At 36.0% G+C, this 14685-nt stretch overlaps 1 protein-coding gene across 1 annotated transcript in view; it reads right to left on the bottom strand.

Moving 5' to 3' along the window:
* COL4A4 (collagen type IV alpha 4 chain) overlaps positions 1-14685 on the bottom strand; it is a 65016-nt gene that overhangs the window by 22430 nt on the left and 27901 nt on the right. Inside the window, exons 19-28 of the mRNA XM_070944985.1 lie at positions 13624-13788; positions 11982-12074; positions 11027-11190; positions 10124-10196; positions 8409-8515; positions 6805-6988; positions 6154-6222; positions 5050-5157; positions 3108-3326; positions 1883-2044 (exon numbers count right to left, since the gene is read on the bottom strand). Of these exons, the coding sequence (XP_070801086.1) occupies positions 1883-2044; positions 3108-3326; positions 5050-5157; positions 6154-6222; positions 6805-6988; positions 8409-8515; positions 10124-10196; positions 11027-11190; positions 11982-12074; positions 13624-13788 (1344 nt within the window). The remainder of the gene's footprint in view (positions 1-1882; positions 2045-3107; positions 3327-5049; positions 5158-6153; positions 6223-6804; positions 6989-8408; positions 8516-10123; positions 10197-11026; positions 11191-11981; positions 12075-13623; positions 13789-14685) is intronic.

The raw sequence follows: 14685 nt of genomic DNA, 5'->3' as shown, positions 1-14685 counted from the left end.
GGATAGCAGTGTAAGTTAAAGAATACTAGAAAGAAGTAAGTTGTGCTTCATTGATTATAGAAAGGCCTTTGATTTTATTGATCATGTCAAGCTGTGGAATGTGCTGAGAATAATAGGAATTCCATTGTCTTTATGCAAAATCTATGCAAAGGTCAGGAAGGCACAGTCTGATACACTTGGCAGCCACATGGTCAAGCAGACTGGCTCCAAGATGGCAAAATAGTTAGACAAACAGTTATAAAGTCTCATTTTATATACAGTATTTAACCTATTTGTGGGGTATATGTTGAGAGAAGTTGGATTAGAGGAAGATGAGCCTGATTTTAAAACTGGAGGAACAAACAGCAATAACCTGTGCTATGCTGATACTACTCTGATAACTGAAAATGCAAGTGATCTGCAAGTTCTAGTAAAGAAGGCCAATGAAGACAATGAGAAAGTCAATGACAACCAAAAAAAAAAAAAGATTGTATATAAAAGCCAAACCCATGACAAAAGATACAGCCACCAATATTAGATCTGGCAATGAAGATGCTGAAGTGCTAGATAGGATAGTTCTGTCTTTTAGAACTGATGATTAACAACAAAGAACCCAGCAGTCAAGAAATACACCGTGGACTAACACTTAGTACAATTCCAATGAAAGCCTTGGGAAAAATGTTCTTAAAATACTAATCACCAGGCTCAAATTATTCTACTTCAGATCAATTAGGTAAAGACATAGCTCCCTGAAGAAGGCTTTAATGCTGGGAAAGAGGGGGGGAAAGGATAACCAGCATCAAGGTGAATGGAATTAGTTGTAATGATGATGGGTGCACCATGGAAGATCTGAAGGATCATGCTGGTGATAGATCGTCCTTGAGAAAATCTATCTTCATGGTTGCTGACACACATGCAGATATACAGTATGTACCCACACATATACAAGTATATATGTTTAAGAAAACCTGTATGCAGGACAGGAAAAATTTAGATACTGCTTTCCTGATAAAAAAATTTGGGAGGGCACAGCATCAGGAAATTGTCCAATGGGAAGATCTGGTAGCCTCCAATACGAACTGAATTCCAAAAGGTTTAATCCAGATAGGATTTTCTTTAAACCAGTTTAGAATTGAAAGCACAGCACAAGAACAACATAAATGGTGTGTGTTGATGTAATGTAAAAATGTAAAAATATTACTGCTACTTTGACAGTGCACATCATGATAATAATGCAAAGATGCAACAATGCTAGTATGCATTTGTCTGTGTGTGCATGTGTGTAGAGACACTCACATATACATACATGCAGAGACAATATAGGTGTGACTATGCATATATATGCTTATACTTATAGGTATATAAACAAGTTTGAGAAGATTTGCATCCTATTGTATATTTTGGCTTGTTGAGCATTTCCCTGCCTCACAAAAAAATGGGAAAGAAAGTTAAATGTTCATGTACATAAATGTTTACATCAGTTTGGATTCATCTGAAATCTTGACATAGCTTTCAATTAAACAACAACTTAAAAAATCAATTTTAAGAAAGAAATTCTCAGTGATATGAAGGGACAAGAACTTTCATGATGTGCAGTGTGAAATCCCTGTTTTCTGGAAAAACTCTATACTTGAGATATGCAGTAACCATCAATCACTTATTGAAGACTGCTGCTGAATGTTATTGATAGATTATTGCTTTGAAGGCCGAACAGGAATTTGGATGAAGGCTGGCAAAAACATAAAGCCAACTGTCTGATGGGTCCAAATAGTAGGCATTAGTCACATAGCTAATATAAACATGATCGCCAACATCCGATGATGTATATGGCACAAGAAGAAGAAGAAGAGAATATAATCAATTAAGATGTATGCGATTTTGTTTTCACCCATATTGTGTTCACCTTTAGGTCCTTGTGTTCCAAAAGAGCCTGGTGGTCCTGGTAGCCCCTCCAACATTTTCTCACAAATCAGTCCAGGTGATCCAGGATAACCCATCACTCCTGTGTCACCTTTTGGACCTCGGAGACCTTTAGCTCCTGGAAGCCCTGGGGTGCCAGGTTGCCCTGCAAACAGATTTTATAAGTTGGGGTGAGGGGGGACAAACAAATATCTCATTTTCCTAGAAAAGTTGAAAATTAACATGCTTAATAGCAATAACACTAAGACTTATATCCACTTTACAGTGCTTTTCAGCCCTCTCTAAGCGGTTTACAGAGTCAGCATATCTCCCCCAACAATTTAGCTCCTCATTTTATGTGGTAGATGCCATGGCATTCCTGGAATTTTAAATCCGATTTGCTACAAAGCAACATTAAAAAAAAAATAGAAAAATCTTAATTATGTCTGCATACTTTCAGATAATATTGCCCTTTCCTGAATTGAAATCCTATTTACTATAAAATAGATAAAATATATATAAGAAATTGACTTTATTTGTACAGCTTTGCTCCACAGTTTATACTGTGTATTGGTCCCTCTAGAAATATTTTGATAATGCACCAATTTGTCACAAAACAGATTCATCAGTGAATCTGTAGCTTCGGGAAATCATATCTACTTAAAATAACTCAAGCATGAGGACAGAACAATAGGAACTAAAAACTCATTTATCTCTCAAATCTTAAAAGCACTGATGTGGTCCATTCAAGCCCACTGATAAAGATAAAAGGAAAGATTGTGAAACTACTGTAGAAAATGGAATTTGCTATGCATATTTTAAGTCTTATGATGTTACGGGGCTCCTGGGCAATCAGAATGTGGCAAGATGCATCCCTTCTATTTGATTCAGACTACAAATGACAACAACATTTTACAATATTTCTCTAATTCATAAGATACTTTGGTTTTTACACTCCTTTTTGTTGAGTTATCTCCTTCCTTTTTCTTATATTTTGATTAATGTACTTACTGAATTAACTATGATTGAATTGTTCCCTATTTTATATTTATATTAACTCTTTTAAAAAACTGCTTCCTCCCCAATAAAATTTAATTTTGCATCCTTCGGCTTCTTATACTACAAATTTGTTTTATTTATTTTTATTCCATCCTCCCCCTCTCTGGCAAAGAAAATATAACCAACGGAATTCAAGTACATCTTTTAGCATGGAAGAATGGACCTCTTACCTTGAAGTCCAGGAAAACCAGGGTCACCTCTTAGGCCTGGCAAACCTGGTAGCCCTGGAAGACCTCTTTTACCCGGGGTACCTGGAGGACTGTAGGTAATGTCACCTGGAACACCTTTTGGACTTTGAAGCCCAGGAAGGCCTGGCAATCCAGGAGGGCCATCCTGACTTGAACCTTGTTCACCTGGATCACCTGGATCACCAATCTCACCCCTTAAACCTTAGAATAATGACATATAGATTACACAGATTAATGGTTAGTTCATTTCAATATGTTCAGTTTCTCATGAAACAGTATACAAAATAAGAATGCAGAAAACACTACTCAATCTGAGCTACATCTAGCAATATCAATAGCACTCAGACTTATATACCGCTTCACAGAGATTTACAGCCTTCTCTAAGTGGTTTAAAGAGTCAGCATATTGCCTCCAACAATATGGGTCCTCATTTTACCAACCTCCGAAAGATGGAAGACTGAGCTAGTCAGGATCGAACTGCCAAACTGCTGGCAGCCGGCAGTCAGAATTAGCCTGCAATACTGCATTCTAACTATTGCACTGCCATGGCCAGTCTTCTAAGGTCTATTGAGATTGCAATTGCAGTAATCTTCCAGTCCCTTAATTCTCAAGCCTGATATATTGGGAAGGATGTCTTATGTTGTAGCCTAAGATATTGTACTTCAAAATTTTGTTTTTGTAGTAAATTATCAAAAAGGTAGGTGGGGAAGTAAGAAGGAAGGGAGGGAGAGAGAAAAGGAAGGAAGGAAGGAAGGAAGGAAGGAAGGAAGGAAGGAAGGAAGGAAGGAAAGATGGATTACAAAATACAAAGACCTGCAAATAGAAGTACAATGATTGTGGCAAAAGAAAGCAAAGACAGTACCAATAGTAATAGGCACTTTAGGTGCAGCTACAAAACAACTGGAGCATCTGTTGAATACCATCAGCATTGACAAAATCACCATCAGTCAATTTCAAAAGGCCGCTTTATTTGGAAAGCTTACATCCTACTATGACACCTTTAACACTATCAAACAATATTTGTCTATTCCAGGTCCTGGAGAAGAACTTGATAGATGAATAAAAATGCCAAATTCCATCTAAATATCTGGCCATAACAATAACAATTATTAAACATTTTCATGAGATTCTGATGTAACTTTTTATACTTAAGTATTTGAAATAATTTTATTTATTTATTTATTTATTTATTTATTTATTTATTTATTTATTTATTTTAAATAACATAATTTCTTCAAGAAGCTATGAAAAATGATTGCAGCTTCATGATTTCAAAACAGAATGGAATCTTCTTTGGAGAGGACATGATCATGCCAACCAGTGTATGGAAAAAGGCAACTATCTCTGTTGGATCACCACTGGTTGACTTTGGTGGAAGGGAAGGGATTGTAAACAGTGGTGGGATTCAAAATATTTTACTACCAGTTGTGTGGGCGTGACTTGGTGGGCATGGCAGGGGAAGGATACTGTAAAATCTCCATTCCCTCCCCATTCCAGTGGAAGATTATTGAAAAATTCCCATTTCCTCCCGATCAGCTGGGACTCGGGAGGAAATAACATGTAATCACATAGATCCCAATCACTTCTGGGTATATTTTGAAAGCATGTGGTAGAAACCAATTTTCCTGCCTTCTTTACATTTTCAGAAATTATAAGAAATTAAGAAACAGAAATAGTTAAAAAGGGATGATGCTACTGCAATTTGCATATCTCAGTGATGGAGAGATACAGCACTATGCTGTAATTCTGTCCTAAATATGATTTTAATTAATGATTTTTTTCAGCATTCAGGAATCTGTATGCATTTATGTTTCGGTGTTGCATCAACTACAGGGAGAAAAGCAACAATAGTTAATGCAGTGTAGATTGGTTTTTGTAGATTTCCATCTTTAATAAATAAAATATTAGGACTTTCTCACTTACCTTCTGGACCAGGATTGCCTGATGTTCCTAGTCTACCCTTTTGGCCTTTGAAACCATCAAAACCATTGGGTCCAGGTGGGCCAGGTGGGCCTCTTAACCCTTTTGGACCTGAATGTACAGAAATAATTCAGGGGTCCATGACTGGATTTTAAACACTTTTAAACATTCTCTAAAGAAAATTAAAAGCGAGCTCTATTCAGAAAACTAAAGAAAGGCTGTAGGTAACCGACTAGATAAATCCATCCAATAATTGCTTTGTTTGGCAATTGTAGACAACTCCGCCAACAATCTTTATCATTCAAATTTCTATATTTTAAAATGACTGTCAATCAAGCTGAACAATACACTTCTTAACATTAAGAGTCACAAATAAGGAATTATCTAATAACTAAAGCTGCATTTGTTTCTTGCTGTTGTATTTAACTTCACAGATTTCTTAAGGTATACCTCCCAACTCACTTTCTGGGGAAAACTTTTTATACTTTCTTTCTGTCTTTTCTTCTAGTTTGCATTATATTTTATTGTTCTGTTCACTACTTTTAATAGCATTATTTTTTCTAAAAAAATAAATTCATTTAAATCTTTCTGTTTTAATATTTGGTACTTGGCCAAAAGCATTAGTGCAAGCAAGCAAATCATCATAACATTTAGTTCAGTTATAAGGATTTTTTGAAATTATAGAGGAGACAAATTGCATCCCACTTTTCTAGAATGATGTGATAGAATTCTATAGTGAATCAAAGAGAATCAAAAAGAAAATATATCTGAGATTCATTAATCCTTTAGAAAGAATCTTCATGCTAATCAACTACATGTATGTCTGGAATATAATATGTGTGTGTGTACATGTATATGTGTGTGTATGTATGTTCATCACTAAACTCACTGTCAATATAAAATGTCACAGTCCTCCAACACAGAATATCACAAAACAGTCTAGCCAATTTTTTATTTTGGACCTTACCTTTATATTTCTCTTTTCATTCTAAAATGATTTTGCTACACTTTTGTATGAGTCTAAATTATAAAGGGCTGTTTATTTTTTTAAATAAAGACAAATAACTTGATTTAGCAAAAAGAATTATTTTATTTTTGTGGCCATACCTGGTATACCTTTAAATCCTGGTATACCTGGATTCCCAGGGTATGTTCTTCCACTTGGAAGAGTAATACCTAAAATAGAAAAAAATATTATATGTGAGTCTCAACTCCCAATCTTCCAGACCATTAAACCAATAATGGTTTATTAATTATTTGTAGGGAAATATTCCTTCTAGTTGTGGCAACATTTTGAGTAATTGAAACTACTAAATAAAAATTATACTTATTTCTAAGTAAATATGCATGGATATCAATACAGGTAGTTCTTGACTTATGACCATAATTGGACGTGGAAGTTTGGTTGCTAAACAATAAGCCATTCATTTTGCTTATAAGAAACTGGCTGCAAAGGTCACAAATAGCAATCACATGACCACAAGGCACTGCAAAACTGTCATAAATGCAAGCCAGTTTCCAAGCAGCCAAACCACAATAATATGAATGCAGAGGTGGTGCAATGATCATAACTTCAAGGATAGATAATAAATAATATTTTTCAGCAATATCATAACTTTGGACTGTTATTAAATTAATGGTCGTAAGTCAAGGGCTCTTTATATTTTATTCTTACATTAATGCTGCAATAACAGTTCTGTGTCGGTGAAATATCCAATTGGAAACTGCCTTTTTCCTTTTCAACATCAATTAGATTACCTTTTTGACCCTTTGGCCCAGATATTCCTTTCGTACCAAGGCCTCCTGGATCTCCGGGTAGGCCTTGGACACCTTGTGGGCCCTGAATCCCAAAACCGGGTGTCCCCATTTGACCTCTTGAGCCAGGAATTCCAGGATCTCCAGGAAATCCTTTATCACCTTGTATAGCTCTTCCGTCTTCTCCCTGTGCACCATTCAGATAAATACAAAATAATATTTGTGACCTGAATGTCATTTAAATGCTATTAGGTTCAAGTTGATTTAAGATCCTATCCAGATGTAGTCAATTATCATGTGGGCAGTATGTCTAGTCTAAATTCTAATTAAATAGTTTAAGTCATAATTAGTTACCCATATAAACTATATTTTATACATGTATAAAATACTATATTTTTATCAAAGTGATCTTGGAGTAAATTTACAACAAACAACTACAAAACATTTTAAAAACCCAGAATTTGATAAATTCAAGACTGAGTTCTAGCAATATGCAGGATTGAAGAAACAAAAATATTTTGCCTGGCAACCAGTGGTGGGTTGCCCCTGGTTTGGACTGGTTCTATTGAACCAGTAGTAAAACCAGCGGGAGGCCCCGCCCACTGCCCCAGATGTCATCATCAGCGATCTGAAGCAAGGCACACGTGCGAGTGAAGTGAGCACATGTGTATGATCCTGTTGTGAACCTGTTGCGAACCGGTAGTAAAGGTAAGTAGAACCCACCCCTATTAGCAACTCAATAACAACCACCTAATTTGAGCTTCTACTCATTGTTTTCTTTACCTCTGATGATGACAGCACTATATGTATTTATTAGGAACCAATGGCAGATTCCACAAACAATGAAAAAAGTAATTTGCAATACGAGTAGTAAACCATCTCAGTAGTGAGAAATTGCTTAGTCCAGGTGAGGTTTAGAAACATCAAGCTAAGAATCTGCCTGGAAGTTAGCCAGTGCTAGTAAATATGTCTGCTTACAAAAATAGTTTGCCATTGTCTTATTTGTTTTGTTTTCTGTGTCTGGTACAGGTAATCCTCGACTTACAACAGTTCATTTAGTGACTGTTCAAAGTTACAATGTCACTGAAAAATATGACTTATGACAGTTTTTCTACAGTTATGACCTTTGCAGCATCCCTCTGATCATGTGATCAAAATTCAGATGCTTGGCAACTGGCTCATATTTATGACTCTTGCTGTGTCCCAAGGTCATGTGATAACCTTTTGCGACCTTTTGACAGGCAATGGGGAAGACAGGTTCACTTAACAACCGGGTTACTAACTTTTCAACTGCAGTGATTCACTTAACAACTGTGGCAAGAAAGGTCATAAAATGGGGAAAACTCACTTAACAAATATCTCACTTAACAACAGAATCCTTGGACTCAATTGTGGTTGTAAGTCGTGGACTACCTGTATTTCATGAAGATCTTTCATTCAAGGAGGTTCAACCCTGTTTAACTTCTGACCTTCTCTGTTACAGTTTTTACTATGAATTGCTGAGACTAGACACAGATGTCCAGATATTGTCAACTCCTGAAATTTCTTTGGAAAGGAAGAGGTACCGATTTACAATAAAAGACAGGCTTCAAGATAAACAGATTTACTTGAATCCCTTTATCACCCGCCAATCCTCCTTCTCCCGTCTTGCCAGAAGTGCCATTTATTCCTGGAAATCCATATATTCCTGGAACACCTCTTTGTCCTTTTATTCCTACAAATGATGGAAAGCTTATAATTAGTATCTGAAGAAATACGGTGTGTTACAATTCAAGTCAGTCTCAGTTAATAAGAAAAATAATTTCCAATAGTTGTAGAACAGAGGTATCAAACTTGCGGTGTCACGTCATCACATGATGTACCGGGTGTAGCCAGTGCGTGATACATCTGGCCCACAGGCCACGAGTTTGATACCCGTGTTGTAGAATAAGCATATATATAAAGGAAATAATTATATTGTAATAATGAAGAAAACTGGATGCATATCATAAAGACTGTCAAGTTTAAAATTCCCTTCTGTCTTGCAAGGAATATTAAACAAAACCCTCAATAAAAACCATCTTGTATCTTGTACAAGTTTGACAAACTAATAAATACAAATATAAATACAAATACAAATAGGTAGCTTATAATGCATTTGAGTTCTGCAGAGGTAGATATTTGTCAAAACTTAAGATGTCTTTAGAAAACTAGTATATAGTAGATTACATACTTTATATAAGGAGCAGACAAGTTATTTTTTTATATTTTCTTTTTTGTCAAAGGCCACATTTTCTTTGTGAATATTTTATAAGGACCTTTAAGAAAATAATAGGTGGGCTTAGTTGTAGGTGGAGTTAAACACTAGATGGGTCCACAGACAAAATGCAAATATATATTTCACCATACAGCAGATTGGGCCAGATTGCCTTTTTTAGGTGTTCTGAACTGATTCAAGGGGTTTTTGGAAGTATGGTGCAGATTATCTACCTACCTTATGTAATGTAATAGAGAAATAAATATTACTCAGTGGTGAGATAGATGATGAGATGCAGATTGCAGTATTTCCCACATTATTATTAACTGAGTCACAAAAATGAAGCTGAGAGATTTATTCTAATTATGACATAGATTACATTTTGGGAATTGGCACCTATCATATAATCATTATTTCTCATTTCATTTTCCATTCTTACTTACATAAGGACTATAATAAATCAAATCCAAGTAGTACTTGATTGATTTATTAAATCCAAATGGTTTAATCCTATCTTATGGGATAAATGTTGCATTGATTTCAAGAGTCTGCATAGGTCACTGTTATGATTAATTTTAATAAAAAAATTCTGATTGTTGAAAAGAACTTCAGAGTACCTCTTTGTAAGCAGAAACATGAGCAACCCAGGCTCTAGATCTCAGATTGGTAAACAAACTGAAGGAGAATTTATATGTAATAAATTCCTATTGCTTTAGAAGCATACAGATGCATACTAAATAGCAGAACATATCATGCAGGCTTAATATTTCATTTTGTGTTATCTTTGTCAGTCTTCTTGTTTCATACTGGTAAACCAAGATGAACTCAAAATTTCCTGGTTCAGGTGTATCAGGCATCTGTAGTTTAAACAAGCTATTATAAAATATATGACCCAAATGTGGAACAGGAGAATATAGGCATCATGCTTAATTAAGATAATTGCAATTGAACTAGACACAAGTAAGTACCCCATTGCTTTTAACTGTATCCTCATTTTCCTTTTTCTCAAAGTGCAGTACTACTAGATTTGGAGATATCAAAACAGCAGTTCTCAAATCTTATAATTATAATAGTTTGCATAGTTACCTTTGATCCTTACTTCAGCTGGGTCACCTTTATCTCCTTTTTCACCTGTCAGTCCAAATGGACCTGGCAATCCCTTAGAAATTTAAAAATACCCAGGTTATTGTTAAATTCACTCAATTATTTATTTGAATTAATTAAATATTGCAATTAGAAACTTTATTCAATGAACAGGATGGAAAAAAGAATGTGGTGCTTACTTTCTCCCCCTAGTTAATGAGAAATTTATTCTGTTTGAGAAGACAACATACTGATTAACGTATTTCTTTCATGACATAGTATGTAGTAGTAATCTCTTAGGAAGATTAGAGATATTGTTTAATGAGTTGTTTTCATGACATTCAGTTCTACTAGAACATTTGCTTCCAACTAAACCTGACTGAATTCCTTAAAATGTTATTTGTTAAATTATAATTTGTACTCTACTTATAAAGTACTTCAGATAATGCAATAAAAATATTAATACTTAAAGAGAAAAATATAATATTGAAACAATTATTAGATAATCTGTAGCTTGATGATTATTATTGAGTTTATTTTTCCTGGCCATTTCCCCAGTATTTGGAATCTGCCAAGGGATCAAGAATTGTGGACGTTGGGGAAATCAAGTTTGGTTAAAATAATAGCACAAGAGTGAAGGAGAAACCGAGACCTGATTTCAGCAATGTACAGATGATTTCTGTTAATTATTAACATTTGAATTGGGATTACTGTAAATCAGATTGTTTCTGACAAGGAGCAAATGTCAAGAAGACTTTTGAAAAAATTATCTAGCATCTTTTTTTCCTTTTCCTTTGTTTTAATTATAACATGAGACCATGTTATCATATTTATACTTTTGCACACATGTCTATATGTTTTCTTCTATTAATTAGCTTGATATAATTTTAAAAAGCGATTACTCACTAAGGATCCTGGTTCTCCTCTTCTACCAGGAAAACCGGGATCACCTTTTCTTCCATATTTTCCAGGTGTTCCCACTTCTCCTTTTCTCCCAGGTATCCCTGGTAGACCTCGTTGGCCAGGTGGACCACAAGGACCAAGCCCACATGAGCAGTTCCTTGGATTTCCTGTAATAAACAAAGCACCTAACATGAACCCAGTGACAAAAATAAGTGACAGTTAACTCCTACATGAGAAATAAACTTTGTTGGAGGTTGCAGCCACTGTTTTATTCTGTCTTTCTTCCCAAGTTCACATCTAGTGTGGAGCTCTGAAAAAAAAGAAGCTTTTTGTTCACTTCATACAATCATAGACCTTAACAAAGACATTCAAAATCACAGGCAATACTGAAGAAAAAGGGATGCGGTGGCTCAGTGGCTAAGACATTGAGCTTGTCAATTGAAAGGTCGACAGTTAAGCGATTCGAATCCCTAGTGCCACGTAACTGGTTGAGCTCCTGTTACTTGTCCCAGCTTCTGCCAACCTAGCAGTTCAAAAGCACGTAAAAAATGCAAGTAGAAAAATAGGGACCACCTTTGGGGGGAAGGCAACAGCGTTCTGTGTGCCTTTGGCATTTAGTCATGCTGGCCACATGACCACAGAGATGTCTTCAGACAGCGCTGACTCTTCGGCTTTGAAACGGAGATGAGCACCACTCCTTAGAATCGGGAATGACTAGCACATATGTGCGAGGGGAACCTTTACCTTTATTGAAGAAAATGTGGGTATGATGCTTCTTCAAGGGACACAGGAGGTCAGAGGAAAAAGAGCATGGCAGAAAAAGTGGAAGGTCTTTGCTATTATCTAGTATGGCTGATTCATTTATTTTGATGCATAGAAGAGCGCTGGCTTTAAGGACATAAATGACTAAATATCGTAGTATTTAAATATTTGGTTTGTGAGGGGTGCATATACTTGCCTTTCACTCCTTTTCCACCTCTTTCTCCAGGTGATCCTATTTCACCTTTAGCTCCTGGTTCTCCAGGGGACCCTCTCCCCTTACAGGCAACACCTTGAAGAAGTAAAATAATGCAGATTTATAATATAAATGTATTGGGTTTTTTCCCTCTGTCATTTTAAAAAAATCAAACTTATCCCTACTCTACTGCTTTATACGATTGACCACAGGCTAAAGTCCATTTGAATTAATATTTTCTGTCTCCTTTGCATCTGCATATAAATAGCTGGCATTGCTTTTCTACATTATCGAGTAACTGCTGTATCAAGAAGTTGGGAAGGAAGAATCAGAATAGTCCATAAACCACTTGTGAGATTTTTGCATTGTTCTTTATTAGATAAAGTCTAGAATTCAGGGGTTGGATATATTAATGGAACTATAGTAACTCCTTGCTTCATTGTTCAGATTTCTTTCAGCTTGTGGATCTTGATGATATAGGTAGAATGCCTAGAGAGGCCAGAGCTACCATTATGCTGATTATTATTTATGGGACGTAAAGCATCTTTGTGGGATGACTATGTCCCTCTTGTCTAAAAGAGGCAGTAATAAGACCATTAGTAAGGGAATCTCCCCTTAATCTTGAAGAGTTGGAAATCTATTTCCCACTTTTAAATTTATCATTTCTAGTTAACATGATCAAGAAAATAGTGAGTTCATGTATACTAAGACATCTGGAACACACAGATTAACTGTGCTCAATTCTTCTCCATGTTGATTACTTCTGGACTACTGCCCAGCAACACTTTAAGGGACAGATTGGAGAATAAAGTACAGCATTGCATGCCTTTGTGGTGGTGCAACAAATGTCACTCATCTCTTTTTTGGTATAAGCCACATAAGCCAAAGAATTGAAACTGGTGATATAGAATAGAATAGATGAATAGAATAGAATAGAATTCTTTATTGGCGAAGTGTGATTGGACACCCAAGGAATTTGTCTTTGGTGCATATGCTCTCAGTGTACATAAAAAGACAAGATACACTTGTCCAGAATCACAAGGCACAACACCCAGTGACAGTCATACAATAAGCAATCAAATCATACTAGGAAATGATCAATATCAATATAAATCGCAAGAATACAAGCAGCAAAGTTACAGTCATGCAGTCACAAATGGGAGGAGATGGGCAACAGGAATGATGAGAAGACCAATAGCAATAGTAATGGTAGACTGATAAGTAATGGTAGAACGAATGAGCCCAAATTAATCAAGTATCTTCCATTTCAAGGGAAGGGCTAGAATTTGGGTTTCCCTGCTCCTAGCCCAGCACCCTAAATAATACACCACACATATTCTCTCTTGTTCGCTCTCTATCTGGACAGGCAGAGTGGGAATGGAGTCAAGGATGACAACTGAAGAATGAAAATGTCTGATAAAATAAGCTTCTTCCTATGCTATCGTTGCCACCACACACACACACACACACACATAAGATAAGACTGATTCTATACCAAAAAACTGTGTTCTACTTAGCTAAAATGTATTCATATTCCTTGCTTTAGAGGAAATGTTATGGGAAATGTTGGCTTCTTTCAGTTGATATTCTGGAATTATTAATTATTCAATTCTCATGCAATGCTTCAATATTTGGCTTATCTTACCGGGTGGTCCAGGCAAGCCCCGTCTTCCTGGTACTCCTGGAAAACCAGGTAACCCTGGAGATCCTGGCCTTCCCAGAGCTGTACTAGATTGAGCTGAGAGACCAGGGTCACCATGGAAGCCTTGAGGACCCTCTACACCCAATGCACCTTTAGGACCAGGAAAGCCTATGGAAGAAAGGTAAATGAGTATATAATGAGCCTTAAAGCCAGGATGGCACCGTGGTTAGACTGCAGTGCTGCAGGTTATTTCTGCTGATCACTAGCTGCCAGCAGTTTGGCAGATCGAATCTCACCAAGCTCAAGGTTGACTCAGCCTTCCATCTTTCCGAGGTCGGTAAAATGAGAACCCAGAATGTTGAGGGGCAATATGCTTACTCTGTAAACCGCTTAGAGAGGGCTGTAAAGCACTGTGAAGTGGTATGTAAGTGTAAGTGCTATTGCTTAATGAGTCTTAAAACCGGGGGGGGGGTAATTTCATTTGAGAAAAACCAGTATCTATCAGAAGAAGGACTACCAGACCTAGATGGCAAAAAATCTAGACAATTCCAGGATAACACACACAAAAAAGAGTTTTTTTTCTTGTATCTATTTGCTTCCACTGAAGGCCAGACCAGAAACATTCTGTTTTGAACTGTTCATTTATTAAATATTTTAACATGATCCCATTTGTATTACAGTCACCTTAATTTCTGATTTTCTTTCAATTTTTATTTAAACTATATTTTTCAAGTAGATTCATACACTTGATTTCCATATACACAGACTGGATTTTTTTTTTTTCAGTAGGTTTTATCACTATAAATCAGTTTTAATGTTTTGGATTGCAACATTTATGTTTATTCCAAAATCAATACTTCACTATAGCCTCTTGAAATACATCTTAATACTAGATAGATGCATAATACTTCAACCCTTTCCACATTTCCTCAGTTATATACATTCCTGCTGAACCATTTTGTAGCAGCTGAAGTTCCAGATATCTTTCAAGATTAGCCGCATGTAGAACATGGGGTCTGTAAATGTGATTTATCTCTATGTGTCTATCAATGACTGATTTGTGTG

Source organism: Pituophis catenifer, unplaced genomic scaffold (assembly GCF_029215685.1).
Source record: "Pituophis catenifer annectens isolate HBS135680 unplaced genomic scaffold, rPitCat1.0.hap2 SCAF_6, whole genome shotgun sequence".
NCBI classification, from domain to species: Eukaryota; Metazoa; Chordata; class Lepidosauria; order Squamata; family Colubridae; genus Pituophis; species Pituophis catenifer.
This window is presented reverse-complemented; position numbering and strand designations above follow the sequence as displayed.